Source organism: Adiantum capillus-veneris, chromosome 28, assembly GCF_014529385.1.
Source record: "Adiantum capillus-veneris isolate H3 chromosome 28, ASM1452938v2, whole genome shotgun sequence".
In the NCBI taxonomy this organism is placed as follows: domain Eukaryota; kingdom Viridiplantae; phylum Streptophyta; class Polypodiopsida; order Polypodiales; family Pteridaceae; genus Adiantum; species Adiantum capillus-veneris.
In genome coordinates this window covers 89,654,858-89,670,548 of record NC_140958.1, presented here as the reverse complement: position 1 = coordinate 89,670,548, position 15,691 = coordinate 89,654,858, and the positions used below count along the sequence as shown (strand labels likewise).

Here is a 15,691-nt window from a genome sequence, read left to right as displayed (position 1 = left end):
TAAGTGCACTCACTTATTATGTCAAATTCTTGTTTGATTAATGTGATTCAATGTTGATAATCATTTGCTAACATTAGGTGTGTAACACAAATTGACCTACACTTTGCACCTAATTCGATACACTTTGAATGAAATTGATAGTCAAATTGTGACTAATGAACTTGTGTGTATCTAAAAAATGTTTAATTCTCATCAAGAATTCATGTGTGTGCATAAAAATCATTGTGTGTGTGCACACAATGAAGAGGGAAAAAACTGTCAAAAATTTCAAGTGTGTGCACACTTGACAGTTTTTTCCCTCTTTAGTGTGTGCACACACTAAAGAGGGAAAAAACTGTCAAAAATTTTAAGTGTGTGTGCACCTAATTTTTAGTGTGTGCATGCATATAAAGTGATGCAATTGATGATACATGAGTATGTGAAGTTAATTCAAACGTTGGATAAGCTTAAATTCCTTTCCAATTGCAAAAAAATTTGATCATTTTTGCTAAATTTTTGAGTGTGTGCATTGCTTGATTGGGTGAAAATAGTTTAATTTTAAAAAAAATTGAGCATGCATGCATATTCATTTATGTTTGATTGAGCTTGCAATTTGTGCATTCCAATGAGGAATTGATGGATTAATTGCATATATTTTTTTTCTAAATTTGGGTGTGTGTGCCTATTCAATGGCATGTGCAATCCAATGGGTAAATGAATAATTGGTATTTTTACCAATTATGATGGTGATTTGGTCAAATAATTGAGGTGTTATCACAAATTGGGTCAAATTTTGAGATAGATTGCTCAAATAATGCCCAATTGTGAAGATTTTTTGTATTCCATGCTAATGATTGATCTAGATGATGAACATGGAAATCTTGCATTCATTTATGTGCTTAATTGTACCCAAAAATCACTCATGGGTAGCCATGCAAACCAAACATGACAAATCTGGGGGGTTTGAATGATTAGGGTTTTGAGATATGAGCGATTAATTTTGTAATGATTAGAAATCGTGTTTGAATTGGCTAATGTTTTGTGCCAATTTGGTATGCATAATTGAGGATATCAAATATGAGCCAATGAGTTGCGATAATTGATAATTGGGTTGAAAATAGCTAATAAAGATTGGATTTGTCATTTTGTGCTTATGCAATTTTCAATTGATGGATTTGAGATTAACAACTCTGCATGAAATTTTTTCAATCCGAAGTGTATGTCAAGAGATTTCCAATTGGAAGCAAAACAGTCACAAATGGGTTAATGGTGTGTACAAATGTATAATTTTTTATTTCTTATTGTTTGTGTCTTATACGATGCATGTGGAATTCAAGTTCAGCTACTCGAAGTGATTTGTATGCACCATCAAACGACGCAACTTCTTTAAAGTTCATTAAATTTTTTTCGGTTTGAGATAGCTAAAGAAGGGGTAATTTATGAGCATGTTTCATTTTGGATTGAACATATGCATCGATCTCGCTCTCACTGCCCATGCTCATAAGTCTTGCACTTTGAACACACTCATGCTCGTGGGAATCAACCCCATGAAAGATTACATGAAGTCAAAATAAAACCAACTCGCATTGAGCATACATGACACACACACCCTTTTAGTGAAACAGACTCGGTTCAGCATGCGGTGCACTGGCAGGCTCCATGGTGAACACCCAAGATGCCCTATGGGCCCTGCCTGGTCTGGATTGGCATCCATGCATGATGCAAGAGGCGCTTGTCAAAACGAAACACACACACTCTCGTTATTTGAGGCCGCTACCGTGCCAACCCGCTCACCACTTGCCTCCTTCTCGTCCACTTGCCCCCCTAAACCGGTTGAGCATGACACACTCGTGCTATGCTGGCAGTTGAATTGAAAAGTGCTCCAGCCTCGTCGCTACTTGCCACGGCTGCCTTCAATAGGCCATAACCATCCACCCACACACAACCCGCCTTTGCTCGCAACAAGACAACACGAAAGGCGCAGCTGCTTAGCAGTGCTAAAAGACAACTCAAACACACACACACACACACACAAACTGTTTTTTCAATAATGCCAAAGAAGACTCTCCACAGCCCGCGTTTTCGCCATGCAAGTTCGGATGCAGCTCAATACATAGGCACACAGATGATCCTTTTCTCTCCTAGCTCGAGCCTGCTCTAAGATCACACACCCACACTTGTAGCTCAATACCCCACAAATTTACTCTCTCATGCCATAAGTCATACCCAAATCTGACTATGGCAGACAGATCTCATCCACCAGCATCAATATCTGCACCAACAAAAGTTCGTTCATCAAAATCTTCACACACACATACACACACAACGTGCTTGGAATATTGCTCAGGCCCAAGATCTGTATTAGCACATTCAACAGGGATTGGATGTATGGCGCAACACAACGGAATCTCTGTCTTTCGCCTGCAAGCCAAGCATAAAACAATAATTCCTTTTTTTTTGTTGGATTGCCCAAAGGGCAAGGCTATAGCGATGCATTCTCTTTTTGCTGACTAAAATGTAAAAAAAATGAAGTTGTATTTTCAAGCATTTTTTTAGAAGTCAAAAATGTTAATTGGTCGAAATAAGATAGTGGGCACTCATTTAGATGACTAGTGTGTATTTTTCAAAAATTGGACAGAGCTATTTGTTGTTTTATTGGACCGTGGACAGAGAGATAGTGCACATTTACTTAGATAGCTATGGCACTTGTGACCGTGCCTCGAAGTCGTAAACCGTCTCTTGCAATGATTCGTAAGGAATTTTGGAAATCGGAAGGAAAGGAAGTGTGTCGTCTGAAGGTGCTGGCGCAGTGGTTCTCTGTGGGGGGCTTGGCCAAGGAGCCGACAGCTCCAGCGATGGTGTGGCCCTGTGCCCTTGCCATCCGCCCTTATTTTTGGCGAGGAGAGTTGCCGCTTCCCTCACCTCCTTCCGGAGGTTCAATGGCGGCTTCGTGTGCCTAGGCGTGCTGCCAGGGCAGCTTCGTCGGTCTTCCTCAGCAGGGGCGTCGCCCCCCTAAAGCCTGTTCACGTTCGTGTGGCGGAAGGTGGTTACAGTTGGTGTGCTAATGATGGGCAAGGAGTCTTGGTGATTGGGGACGGTCGTGGCAGGGCTGTCCTAATGGGCTGTCCTTAATGGTGGCAGCAAGCTGTATGTACGCAGGGTCTTCATCATGGACAACTGTGAAGAGATTATTCCGAAGTATTTAAGTTTTGTGAAAGGTGTAGTTGATTCTGAGGATCTGCCTCTCAACATTTCTCGAGAGATGCTCCAGCAGAACAGGGTGATTAGGAAGAATCTGGTGAAGAAATGTGTAGGTTCTTTGAAATCGCTGAGAACAAAGACAAGTTCTATGAAGGTTTTTCCAAGAATATCAAGCTTGGAATTCATGAAGACAGCCAAAACAGGGCAAAGCTTGCCGAGCTCCTCAGATTTCACTCTACTAAGAGTGGAGATGAGATGACCAGCCTGAAGGATTATGTCACCAGAATGAAAGATGGGCAGAGTGTTATTTACTACATTACAGGTGAGAGTAAGAAAGCCGTGGAGAACTCTCCTTTCTTGGAGAAATTGAAGAAGAAAGGTTATGAGGTGTTGTTCATGGTTGATGCCATTGATGAATATGTTGTGGGGCAGTTGAAGGAGTTTGATGGGAAGAAGCTTGTGTCTGCCACCAAGGAGGGTCTGAAACTTGAAGATTCTGAAGATGAGAAGCAGAAGAAAGAAGAACTGAAGAGCAAATTTGAGCCATTGTGCAAGATAATGAAAGATATATTGGGTGACAGGGTGGAGAAAGTCGTGGTCTCAGATCGTGTTGTCGACTCTCCATGCTGCCTTGTAACTGGAGAGTATGGGTGGACCGCGAACATGGAGAGGATTATGAAGGCTCAGGCATTGAGGGATAGTAGCATGTCTAGTTACATGTCTTCGAAGAAGACTATGGAGATAAACCCTGAGAACCCAATCATGGAGGAGTTGAGGAAGAGGGCTGATGCAGACAAGAATGATAAGTCTGTGAAAGATCTTGTGCTGCTCCTATTTGAAACTGCTTTGCTAACCTCAGGTTTCAGCCTGGATGATCCTAACACCTTTGGTAACAGAATCCACAGAATGCTTAAGCTTGTTTTATTGATTCTCCACTAACTCTGCAATCGAAGTTTGCAGCCCATCTTAAAACAAATTGAAATGTTGCGACGCTCTCTTGTCCTTCTCAGGTGCCAAACTCTTCAGGTAGTCCAGTAACTGTTTTAAGGGTTTCTTTTCCTCGCCCACCATATTGTTTGGCAGTTTGTATCCCAGCTCTTGGCCTCTTCACCGATAGGACCAGCCTGGTTCAAGTGTACTCGTGAGTAGTAACTCCTCTCTCTCTCTCTCTCTCTCTCTCTCTATATATATATATATATATATATATATATATTTATTTATTTTTTTACAAACACACGCACACGCAGTGCGCACACACACATTGTACGCTCTCTATAAAGAATTGCTTGCGATCCGGTTCCATGCATACACATTTCCGAGTTGAGATTTTCTCGTTTTTGTACATCCCGAGATAGAGAAACAGAGAGGCCATGGCCAATTACTTCACCTTGTTGCAGAAAGTGGTGGTAGTGTTGGCGGTAGTGATGATGGTGATAATGAAGGCAACTGCACAGGATCTGATAACAGCGCCCGACACGGAGAGTGCGTCGCCTCTAGCTCTACTCCACCTCCACCTGTATGGTGCCTTTATTCATCTCCGTTCTTGCCTGCTACTTTCAATAATCTGGACATTTCTCAACAAGCTTGAGTAAATATTGTGAGCCACTATCTGTCGCAATTGTTTTGGAGGCTCCATCTCAAAAGAAACTGTAACACTCCAGTGCCTGGACTCTTTGCTGCCTTACTTAATGAAAAAGATCTCTATTTCAATGTAAGTGTAAGCCTGCTATGTGTTGAGATCTGCATCCCTTTAAATAAAAAACAAAATTGAAATAGTCTCTTGGACTCTTCATTGATAGGACCAACTAGTTCAACTAGTTTATGCAATGACTACTTCAACTCGTTCATGCAATGACTGAGGGCCATTGTCTCTCCTCGAGCTGACAAAAGATACCTACCTCCTAAATTCTCTCAATATCTACATGCAATAAACTGTTTGCTTCTGTGTGCAGGTCTTGCTCATGAGCATATGCATGTATACCAGGGACCAGGGTGACCGACCATCAACAGATTTTTGAGATGTAGCACTATGATTGTCATAGAAGAGAGACTCTATTTCCTTGAATGCACACTTGGTTCAGAACCCTCAACCTTTCTTCTTCGGCGGGGCCCACACAAAGACAACGGCGATGATGGACTTGAGCTTTGAGACAGTAGAGGGGTTGACGCTGCCTTGGCTTCCTCCATCGTTGTGTCCTCCTCAGCTTTGGTGTGTGGTTGTTTTTGTGAATCACACACTCATGAACACACATGCATGCACACACAATACTTTTTCTTTCACTACCACTGGTAAACATATTTCTTTTGTATTTATATGTAACTCAAAAATGGCTCTTTTGTTAAGTTCCTCCAGCAGGCCTTGTGATTTTATCACTTGTTTTTATTAGGAGCGGTTCTCACTCATGCTTTCATCTCGGGCCTAATAAGAAACAAAGGGGGGTTTTGAATTTGTTCATGCTAGCGGTTGGCCATCAAAAAAATTTAAAAAAAAATATTCAACTTATCATTGAGCCAAAACAGACATTTGGGGATGCTCAAAAGCACAGTCCGCCAATAAAGATAATATGAACAGGATTTAGATTTCTTTTGAGTTTGAATGCTTTAAGGCACTTAATGATGATCAAATTTGAAGCGGCGAGGGTGAGCTTGTTGGAACGAAGGGAAGACATAACGTGGCTTATGCATAATCTAGTGTTTGGCTTGATTGAAGTTTTCATTACACTAAATGTCAAACTCTTCTTGAAATGCATCTGAGCTTCATGTGCGAGTAACATTGTGGATGACAAGTGGCGCTTTATGCTTGAGCTTGGCATTGCTTGATACATTTTAATGCTCGACTTGAATGAAAAAATCACTACAAGCACTAACATTGAGCTTGTTTTGATAGCCATAAGATAGCATTACAAATTTCGGGCTTGTAATATTGTGAACTCTTTTAGTGCTCGTCTTAAATGACCAAAGGTTTAAAAGCACTAATCATTGAGTCTTTTTTGAAGGGTGATGTGGGCAAGTGTGTGATTTCATTGATCCAAGAAGGTCATCATTGCAATGTATTGCAACAATTTGGCTAATTAGAGCCATTCCAAAAAATTTGGATTAAAAGTTGTATACATGCTAGTTCATAGCTTGGTCTAAAATGCAAATGTTTTCTTTGAGCTAGTGTTTACTCAATTTTTTGAGAGCTTTCAAGTACAAAATTCGGCTAATCAGATCCATTCATTTTTATTTCATCAAGCTGTAGTCATCTCTAGCTCATAGATTGCACTAAAAAATGTAAAATTTCATGTGTCGAGCTAGTTATTAGCCAACTTGTTTGGAGCTTTAAAATGTAAAATTTGGCTATTGAGAGGTATTCATTTTCATTTCATCAAGTTGCAGTCGTCTCTAGATCATAGATTGCTCTAAAAGATTGAAAATTTCATGTGAGTTGGTTGTTAGCCAACTTTTTGAAAAGCTTTAAATTGTAAAATTCGGCTTTTAAAGAACCACTTCATTTCATAAAGTTGCATTATTTTCAGCTCTTGGCTTGTTTTAAATTCCATAATTCCTTGAGCTAGAAATTAATCAAACTTTTGAATCATGCATGAGAGATGGTAAACATTGCAAAGTTTGCTTATGGAGAAGCATTTTACCTTTCTCATTGTTGATATGTATGCAAAAATTTGTTACAAAGAGCATTATGTGCATAACCAAAGGTATTTTTTCCCTTTGGCAAATTTGGGTATGCAAGACCCATTTTTGAGATTGAAAACAGCATGATATTAAGCTGAGACACATTTTTCACGGAGCACTAGAGCCTCTAGCCCCTCTCTCTCTCTCTCTCTCTCTCTCTCGGGTCCATGCCTCTCTCGGGTCCATGCTTATCAAGGTGTGCCATGTGTGATTGGAGGTCCATTTTGACCACTTTATTGGAAGGATACATCTAGGTCGGTGCTCACCACAAACTTGCTCACCACAAACCTAGGTATATTGTAATTCGACTCGACCTAAAACTTTTGGGATTTACCTCTAAATTTTAATTTTAAAGGAGAGAAAATCTATAAACTTTAGAGAAATTTAGTGTAAAAACCTTCAAATTGAATCATTTTACCTCTAAACTTTCACATATGTAGGTCTGTCAAGTGTTTTGAAAACAATTTTTTGAGCAATGATATGAGTGCAAGGATAACCCTCGATGCTTCTACCTGTTGATGCATCTTCTAATGTTGTCAACTTCTTGCTCCCTTTTCCCTCTGTCTATATAAACATAATATCTATTCCGAGGGAGGGATTCTGGCTCCCTCTCCAGATATGTGGCACAAGGAGCTTTGTCTCGTGGTGTTCTCTGCAACCCCGACGATCAGAGGTAGACAAAGAGACCGAGAGACGTGTTGACCAGCGTAAGCAAAAAAGAGAGAGAGAAAGAGAGAGGCGGCTCAGGCGGCCAGGGCTAGAAAAATACATTTTCCCTAACCGAAGAAAATAATGGCAAACTTGAAATTCGCAATCGAGCTCTAGAGGAAAAATAGCCCTTTGAGCACCAGGAGTCGGAGGCCGAGAAGCTTTTAAGACAAGTTTCTAGATTGTCTCCCTCAATGTCTCACATACCACTGCTAGCGTATGGTAGCCTACGGCACTATGCTCCTTCTTTCTTTCATCTCTAATTACTTATGTGCTTTATTAGGTTACTCTAGCCGCCTGCACATGCACATCTGTAACCTCCTAGCTGGAATACGAGCATCATGAGCAGGTGATGGTGATGCTACAACAAGCCCTACAAGTAGAGTAGTCCTAGCGAGCATCAAAGTCTGCTTTTGCCAAGCTCTCTCTCTCTCTCTCTCTCTCTCTCTCTCTCTCTCTCTCTCTCATGCCCAAAAGGTGGAAAAAAGAAACTCTTTTTAGTGCATGTTTCCTTCCAAAATGATTTTTAGCTAATTCTCTCTCTCTCTCTCTCTCTCTCTCTCTCTCTCTCTCTCTCTCTAGCTCTAAATCTGGATAGTTTCTCCACAAAGATCTACCTCCAATATATTTTCCTTTAAACCAAGTCCCTTGAACCCACCTGATTATAAAACACAAAAATAGCGTCAGACAAAAAATACCCATAATAATTGGCTCTGTAATTTTCTCTTATAAAACCAAGATGCAATAGAAAAACTTTTAAACCTACCTCGCGACAGTTTCCCCTCATAAACATCTCTCAAAATATTTAAAAATAGTTTTTTCATCATCTGTATAAATCCAAAAATACGGTTTTATGCTAGAAAAAAAGAAAAAAACACTACAATTAAACTTGATCACTCCCTTCCTCTCTTTGTGTGTCTCTCTCTATGATTGAGAATACTAGGTAAGTTTAAAAATCCCTTGCGCTCTCTCACTTGTTATCTAACCTGCTAATGTAACACCTGAACAATCAAAAATGTGTATCCATTCCCAAAAAAAAAATTATCTTCATCTGTAAATCCCTTAAAAAAAACAAAATTGGAGTGGTTAAAACTCAGTAATACGGGATGTCATTTTTTTAAAAAATATCTCGCGTTCTCTCTCTCTCTCTCTCTCTCTCTCTCTCTCTCTCTCTCTCAAAGTAGTGACTTGAAGTTTTGTCAAAATTATGTGTGCTCTCCTTATCTTGCTCTCTTATCCTCCCACCAAATACAACGCGCTATCTAATTGATGCCAACCGTAGCCAACTAAAACAATTACTACCATAATCTATTAATATCATATGCCTAAACTACTTTCTAGCATGTGTTAATTAGTGTTTTGAGGCACTCTTAGGCATATGATACCTACTACAGCACATACACCAACCTTGTCCATTGTTCAAGCTATTCGTAGGGCTTGAAACCTATTATGTAACATTTAATGGCCTAGTAACTTGGGTGTAGCAGAAAATAGCATGAACATAGTGAGCATTTCATTAGAATAGATTCCTAATGAGCATAACGAGAGTGCTTGGGTGGAGAGAGCAACAAAAAGCATAACACCTAGTTAGATAGCATGAACAATACTTCAAAAGAGAGATAAATTAAGCTATTGACAACAATTGAGGACCGGATTAACATGGAGCCGGCCCCCCCTCCAAAAGTCTTTGTATTATGGTTTCTCCCATCAAGAGAGACATTTTACAATACAATTCTTTGTGTTCCTTCAATACTAGCTAGTGCAATGAAGATGGAAACTTCAAGCACTAAGAAAAACACTTATTAAACACAACATCAATTCCCTCACGGTCTCAGACCCAAGACCTCACACACCTTCGAAGATGGTGAGAGCTAGCAGGGTATGAGAGTAGATTGAGAGGAAGAAAGAGTCTTCTTACGACTTGAAAGATGTACATCTCCTCACATAATCACTCATATTAGCATAGCTTAGCTTAGTAATTAGCATGGTAGAGGAGAGGAGCATGCATTGAATCTTGGCTCTTGGTTGGATTTTCATCACAAAGCAAAGAGTTGTTGGTGTAGGCCTCCCTTCTCACAAGCTTGGAGTAGGTGATAAGTTTTCCATTAAAGCTTGAGAAGAGAGAGAGAGAGAGAGAGAGAGAGAGAGAGAGTCTTCTTACTCCACACATGAGCTAGTGTGAGTGTGTACGTGATAATGCCTTTGAAAAATCAGCCCCCTCTCTCTCTTGGCCGATCCCTCTTGCTAATTGCTCTTGCTAGCATCTCGTTGGACCTCCCCAGGCTTAGCCAATGGAAATTAAGCAACATAAGTGATATCCTTCTGACATGTACCCCCCTTTCCCCTTTTGTGAGAGCTTTAGGTAATTAATTAATTCAACTAAACTCTCATTGGACCCCTTTGCCTCCTGGCCAAGAAGAATTAGCCAAGCCATGGGGCTGCTGAATGGTCATTGAACCCCTTGGGAGACTCTCCAATAGTCTTCAAGAGAGCTTAATTCATATTGGTTCTTTTATTGATTGTTCTTAAATTAATTAAACTAGATTCACTCTAGCCTAATTCTCATTGGTCCACCTCCAAGGTCTTCCAATAGGATTTGAGTACACCTTGTGGGCATCTGGGATAGGGAGATGACATGTGTCCCTTATTCCCTTTGTGTAAAGGGAGCTTGTGTGTGTGTGTGAGAGAGAGATTCTCTCTCATCCCCTACTTCTTGGGCTTGCCCCCTCCTTTGTAGGACTTGAGAAGACTTTTTGCAACACACACAAAGCATCCAATTTCCTAAGCCTTTGACCATTGGACACAACCTTTGAATTTTGGAACCTTAGCATTTTGGAAGTCTTAATGGGTTGAACCTTAGGGTCTTTTATTGTTTCACATTTCTCTTTTGCAGGTGGCTCCCCCTTTGGATCCCTATTTTCCCTTCTCTGGTTCCCTACTGTGGTCGGTCTGCCAGCTTAACCAATATTCTAGCTTTTTCTCCCCTGGCACTTCCCCATATTAAATGATCAGTTTAGAAAATCATTTAGGAGAATTAGATATTAGTTATTATGACATTACCTCTCTCTTGAAATCATAGTCGTCCTTGACTATGGGGTAGAGAAGATAAAGCATATTCATTAGTCTTTTTTCCTAGCGGGTAGAGGATCCCTATGTTACCCTACGACATCATTCCAGAATGGATGACTAGTCCATTTGGCGCTTGAGAGCCTGAGGCTGCCGCAAGCATGTGTGCACATTAGTCCTATCAATCCTCCATAGTAGAGTGACAAGCTCTACTCGGTGTTCGGGAGACATTGTCTCCGCAAACTTGATTTAAGCATGCATGCTACTTCATTTTTGTGCACAATAAAGAAAAAGAGAGTCATATAAGACAAAAACTTTGTTCATTTTAAACATTTGTACATTTCCTTACTCTAGGGAAGCATTGTAAGCATTGCTAAGGTTTAGGTTTTTTTTTAATTGTATGCCTTGCATTCATCTAGCATCTTCAAAAGGATAATTCTTAAACTTAACAAGGTATTGTCGGATAGTCTTACCGACTCTTAGTACCTTGTCTTCATGTTGGATAATGGACTCAGGTTGCAGTACCTCTTCTTGGTTCTCGATCTCCGGTGGGTCTTCAATAGTTGGTTCTTGAGGTGGATCTCCTTTGTAAGGCTTTAGTAGGCTCACATGGAAAGCATTGTGTATGAGCCAATGGCTGGCAACTTGAGTTGATAGGCCATCATATTGATTGGCCTAAGAATCTAGAAGGGACTATAGTACCTTTTTGCTAACTTAGCATAGTACTTTTGGTGTCCCATAGGATTCTTGCCTGTCGTGGGCCTTAATCCAGCCTTGGGAAATTTTAATAAGACCCAATCATTTTCTTTAAAGGATTGGCCTCTTCTGTGCTTGTTAGCAGCATCCTTTTGCCTTTGCTGTGTGATAGAGATAGCATCCTTAATCTTTTGGAAAGATTCTTGTAGGTCTTGGCTATACTCATCTGCAGTGAAGATCTTCCCGTGTACCTTAAGTAGTAGGGGACCTTTTGATCTTCCCTCAATTACCTCGAAAGGTGCTTTTCCTGTGGAATTATGTACAGTGTTATTGTAGACATACTCCACTAAGGGTAAGTACTTCTCCCATTGGGATCTTTGATCCACTTCCATTACATAGGCTTTTAGTAGATCAAGAATTGTTAGGTTAGCTATTTCACTTTGGTCATCGGTTTGCGGGTGATAGGCCGAAGAGAAATTTAGCCTTGTCCCTAAATTCTCAAAGAGACCCTTCCAGAAATTACGGGTCATTCTAGGATCTCTATCCGACACTATAGACATTGGCAAACCATGGTACTTGAAGATGAAGAGGGTTGCCATTTGATGGGCTTTGATAGTCTTTTTGATAGGTATAAAATGAGCTTGTTTACTAAACCTGTCCACTATCATCCATATTTCCGTATTCCCATGGATAGACTTAGGCAATCCAAAGATAAAATCCATGGATATGCTCTCCCATGGTGAATTAGAGATTGGCAAAGGTTGAAGCAATTCAAGTTGCTTCCCTCTATCAAAATTTGTATTTTGGCATACCACACATTTAGAAACATGCTCTTGTATGTTTGCTTTCATGGTAGGCCAATAGAAATATGTTTCAATTCCCTTTAAGGTAGACTGAATCCCTCTATGCCCTGCATAAGGAGGAACATGAGATTCATACATTACTTTCTCACGGAGTGAGTTAGTAACGCATAGTCTATTGCCATAGAGAAGATAACCATCTTGTAAAGTTAATGGTTCCTCTTTCTTCCCTAATGCAAGGGTGAAATCACATCTCTAAACTCGGGATCAATAGCATACTCATCTATCATAGAAGATAGATCATTGTGAGTTGCTATGGAAACCACATTCACTCTCGGCCCTCTTGAGAGTGCATCAGCTACTTGATTATGCTTGCCAGCAATGTGAGCAATATGAAAATGAAATTGCAAAAGAAAATTTTCCCACCTCATTTGTTTGTCGGAGAGCTTGGTCTATGTCATAAAGTACTTAAGACTTTGGTGATCCGTTCACAGAATGAAAGAGTCCCCAATAAATAGTGCTTCCATGAGTCTAAGGCATGTAGAACTGCGACGAGTTCCTTTTCATATATTCCTAGAGCTTGCTCAATAGGGTCGAGCCTGCGACTTTCATAGCCTATGGCATGCCCTTCTTGGAGAAAAACAGCTCCAAGGCAATCACCACAAGCGTCACATTGGACCTCAAAGGGCTTTGAGAGATCCGGTAGTGTAAGCACAGGTGTAGAGATAAGCTTTTCTTTAAGCTTTTCGAAAGCATTGTTCTCCTTGGCAGAGCATGTATACCTAACGCTTTTCTTTGTTAGGTCATGTAATGGTCCTATAATTTGTGAGAACTTTTCTTTGAAGCGTCTATAGTATGCACACATACCTATAAAGCTTCTTAGTTCATGAAGACTCCATTAAAGGTTTGGTGAGGCCTGAATAGCTTCTCCATCAAGCGACTGAATGTGGCTGGTGCATTGGTCAAGCCAAAAGGCATGACAATGTATTCGTAAAGACCAAACGTAGTGCGAAATGCGGTCTTTACAATGTCTTGATCAACTATCCTTATTTGATGGTAGCCACTTTTTAGGTCAATCCTACTAAAGTAGGCCAATCCTTGTAGCTAATCAAATAGGTCTTCTACCCGTGGAACGGGAAACCTATTCTTGATAGTGATCCTATTTAGTGCTCTATAGTCGACACACATACGATATGTGATGTCTTTCTTTTCACTAATAACACAGGTGAGCAAAATGGAAATGAGCTAGGCCTAACCATGCCCTTCTAACCATGCCCTTCTCAAGTAGCTCATGCACTTGCCACATAATCTCCTCTTGTTGAGCTTGAGAAACTCTATAAGGAGGTTTATTAGGCAGTGAACTTCCGGGAAGAAGTTCAATTGCATGGTCATCACTGCCTTGTTTAGGAGGTATCTCACAAGGGATGTCGTCAATACAAACATCTTGAAACCCCTTGAGAAAATTGGATAACCCTAATTCTTTGTGGTTGCTTTTGTTTTCTTTTGCTAAAGCATAAGGTTCATTTTGAGAATCTTTAACAAAAATCATGTACACGGTGTTGGGCGCATTTCTGACACCCCGTTTTTTGTAAATTTGTACATATAGACATGACGCCCGATGTCAAAAGGGCGTCTGGGCTTTCTTTTTGTGGGTTTTTTAGCTTTCTTTAGCAAGCACATGTACATGCACTGCAAGTCGCTAGTCTAGTGACAGCTGTCGAGCTACTGTAAGTGCCCGTGAGTGAGTTTTTTGAAGCGAGACTTGTATATAACTTAACATCATGTACAAACTTAAAAAATTTCAGCCAAACATCAGAAATTTTCAGGTTTTAGCTCGTTGTGTCTCCTTGGTGCTCTTGGATGCAGTTTTTTGCCCCGACTAGCCTTCTCTACGTGTAGTCGTGTTGGGACAGCTTTCTATTCGCGTCAATTTTGCTCATGGAGGCATATGGAATCAATTTTGATTATCTTCATCTTTCTCGCCAGTCATTTTTCAATCTTTTTTTCAAGCTTTAAAGTGCCCCAAATAGAGTTGTGCTCTTCAGGTTACGACTAGTTCTCTGTAGGGTTATGGCTATGGCAGCCTAGTGGCAAATTGTGTGTAGACAGATTCGGAGGGCATGTATCTACGAATTGTGGAATTGATGTTGAAGTTATGGGTTTGTGATGTTTGATTGTGAAAGGAGAGGTTCTCGTCTTCATCTGCATTGGTCGGCGTGGCTGTAAATCCATGCTTTGACAGGGTTTTGCTCCAATGTGACATAGTCTCTTGGGTGGGCGACGGCTAGTAAATTCCCAAGGGTCTGCTCCTATTGTACTTTTGGTAAAGAGAAGAAGAAGAGAAAGCCCAGGAAACATTACAATGCATCTGAATTTCCTTTGGGAGAAGGGCAACCAAATTATAGTTTAAGGGCTGATTTGGTGGGTAGAAAGTCTGATGTTACCTTTGGGAAACTCATGGAGATGTGTCCCAAGTTAAAGAGGCAATGGAAGCACGTAGTCAACCCCATGAAGAAGGAGCCTACAAGGGGGTTAGTGAGAGTCCTATCTTTGAATGAGCTACCTGATATATGCCCTACTATGGATGCATGGCATAAGAGGAAGTGCATTGGAGAGGCTTATATTGATGGAGGTGCACAGGTATGTGTTATTACTCAAGCTTGTGTATCAAAGTTGGGACTCAACATGGTGAAGAATTCAGGTTTTCGCATAATGCTTGCCAACCAATCAAGGGTGAGGTGCTTGGGAGTTGTAAAGGATGTTAAAGTGCTGGTCAATTGCCATTTTATGCCCGCAGGTATTGGTGCTTTCCCTCTCATCCTTGGAAGACCATGGTTACAGGCAACCAAAGCTATACAGGATTGGGAACATGGTACCATCACTCTCTACAATAGAAGGGGTGATAAGAAGAGGTTTGACATGGCTAGAAAGAAATATTTGGATGATGATTTTGATGAGAAAAGTGATGAATAAGAGTACTCAAGTGAAGAAGAAGACAATGGGGATGATGACAGTGAAGTGGAAGATAGCAACGATAGTGATCTAGATGTTTCCTCCTTGTTTCTTGAAGAAGAGCATGATGAGAAACAAAGATTTATTGGCCTTATGGAGAATGAGGATATCTCTGGTCCTTATGAGCAAATTGAAGAGCTGATGCAACCCAAAGTTCAACCTAATGTCCAACAGGAGCTGATACAAGGTATGTTGTCTCCCGACTTGACTAGTCATGAGAAGGGTGAGTACCTACATATGATACAACAATTTCCCCAATTATTCATCACTTCTTATGAGGAAATTAGAGGCTTTAAGGGAGAGGAAATCCACATTCCAATCAAGGAAGGAGCTCAGCCCGTACGCCAAAAGCTAAGGAGAATGGGGCAGGTACAACTTAATGCTTTAAAGGAAGAGGTAGACAAGCTTCTTGAAGCAGGTTTCATATGTCCTGTGAGCACTGCAGAATGGGTGAGTCCTGTTGTTGTCACACCCAAGAAGGATGGAAAGTGGAGGATATGTGTTGATTTTAAGCCTCTAAACCTAGCCATGAAGAGGGATCCATACCCTCTTCCTTT

At 40.6% G+C, this 15,691-nt stretch overlaps 1 protein-coding gene across 2 annotated transcripts; it reads left to right on the top strand.

The window, feature by feature from the left end:
- Positions 1 to 3,151: 3,151 nt before the first annotated feature.
- LOC147420863 (heat shock cognate protein 80-like) lies at positions 3,152 to 5,528 on the top strand. Of its 2 annotated transcripts, XM_086504191.1 has the most exons (4): positions 3,152 to 4,069; positions 4,191 to 4,206; positions 4,315 to 4,321; positions 4,578 to 4,895. In XM_086504191.1, exons 1-4 carry the CDS (start codon positions 3,286 to 3,288, stop codon positions 4,770 to 4,772), a joined length of 1,002 nt encoding a protein of 333 aa, XP_086360317.1. In that variant the 5' UTR covers positions 3,152 to 3,285; the 3' UTR covers positions 4,773 to 4,895. The 2 variants fall into 2 exon arrangements, 1 of the variants encoding a protein (XP_086360317.1); XR_015186938.1 differs by lacking the exon at positions 4,578 to 4,895 and adding an exon at positions 5,133 to 5,528 and having other exon boundaries at positions 4,191 to 4,321.
- The last annotated feature ends 10,163 nt before the right edge of the window (positions 5,529 to 15,691 follow it).

Coding starts and splice junctions, on each gene's coding strand:
- LOC147420863 (XM_086504191.1), top strand. CDS start 3,286: ATGTGTAGGTTCTTTGAAATCGCTGAGAACAAAGACAAGTTCTATGAA.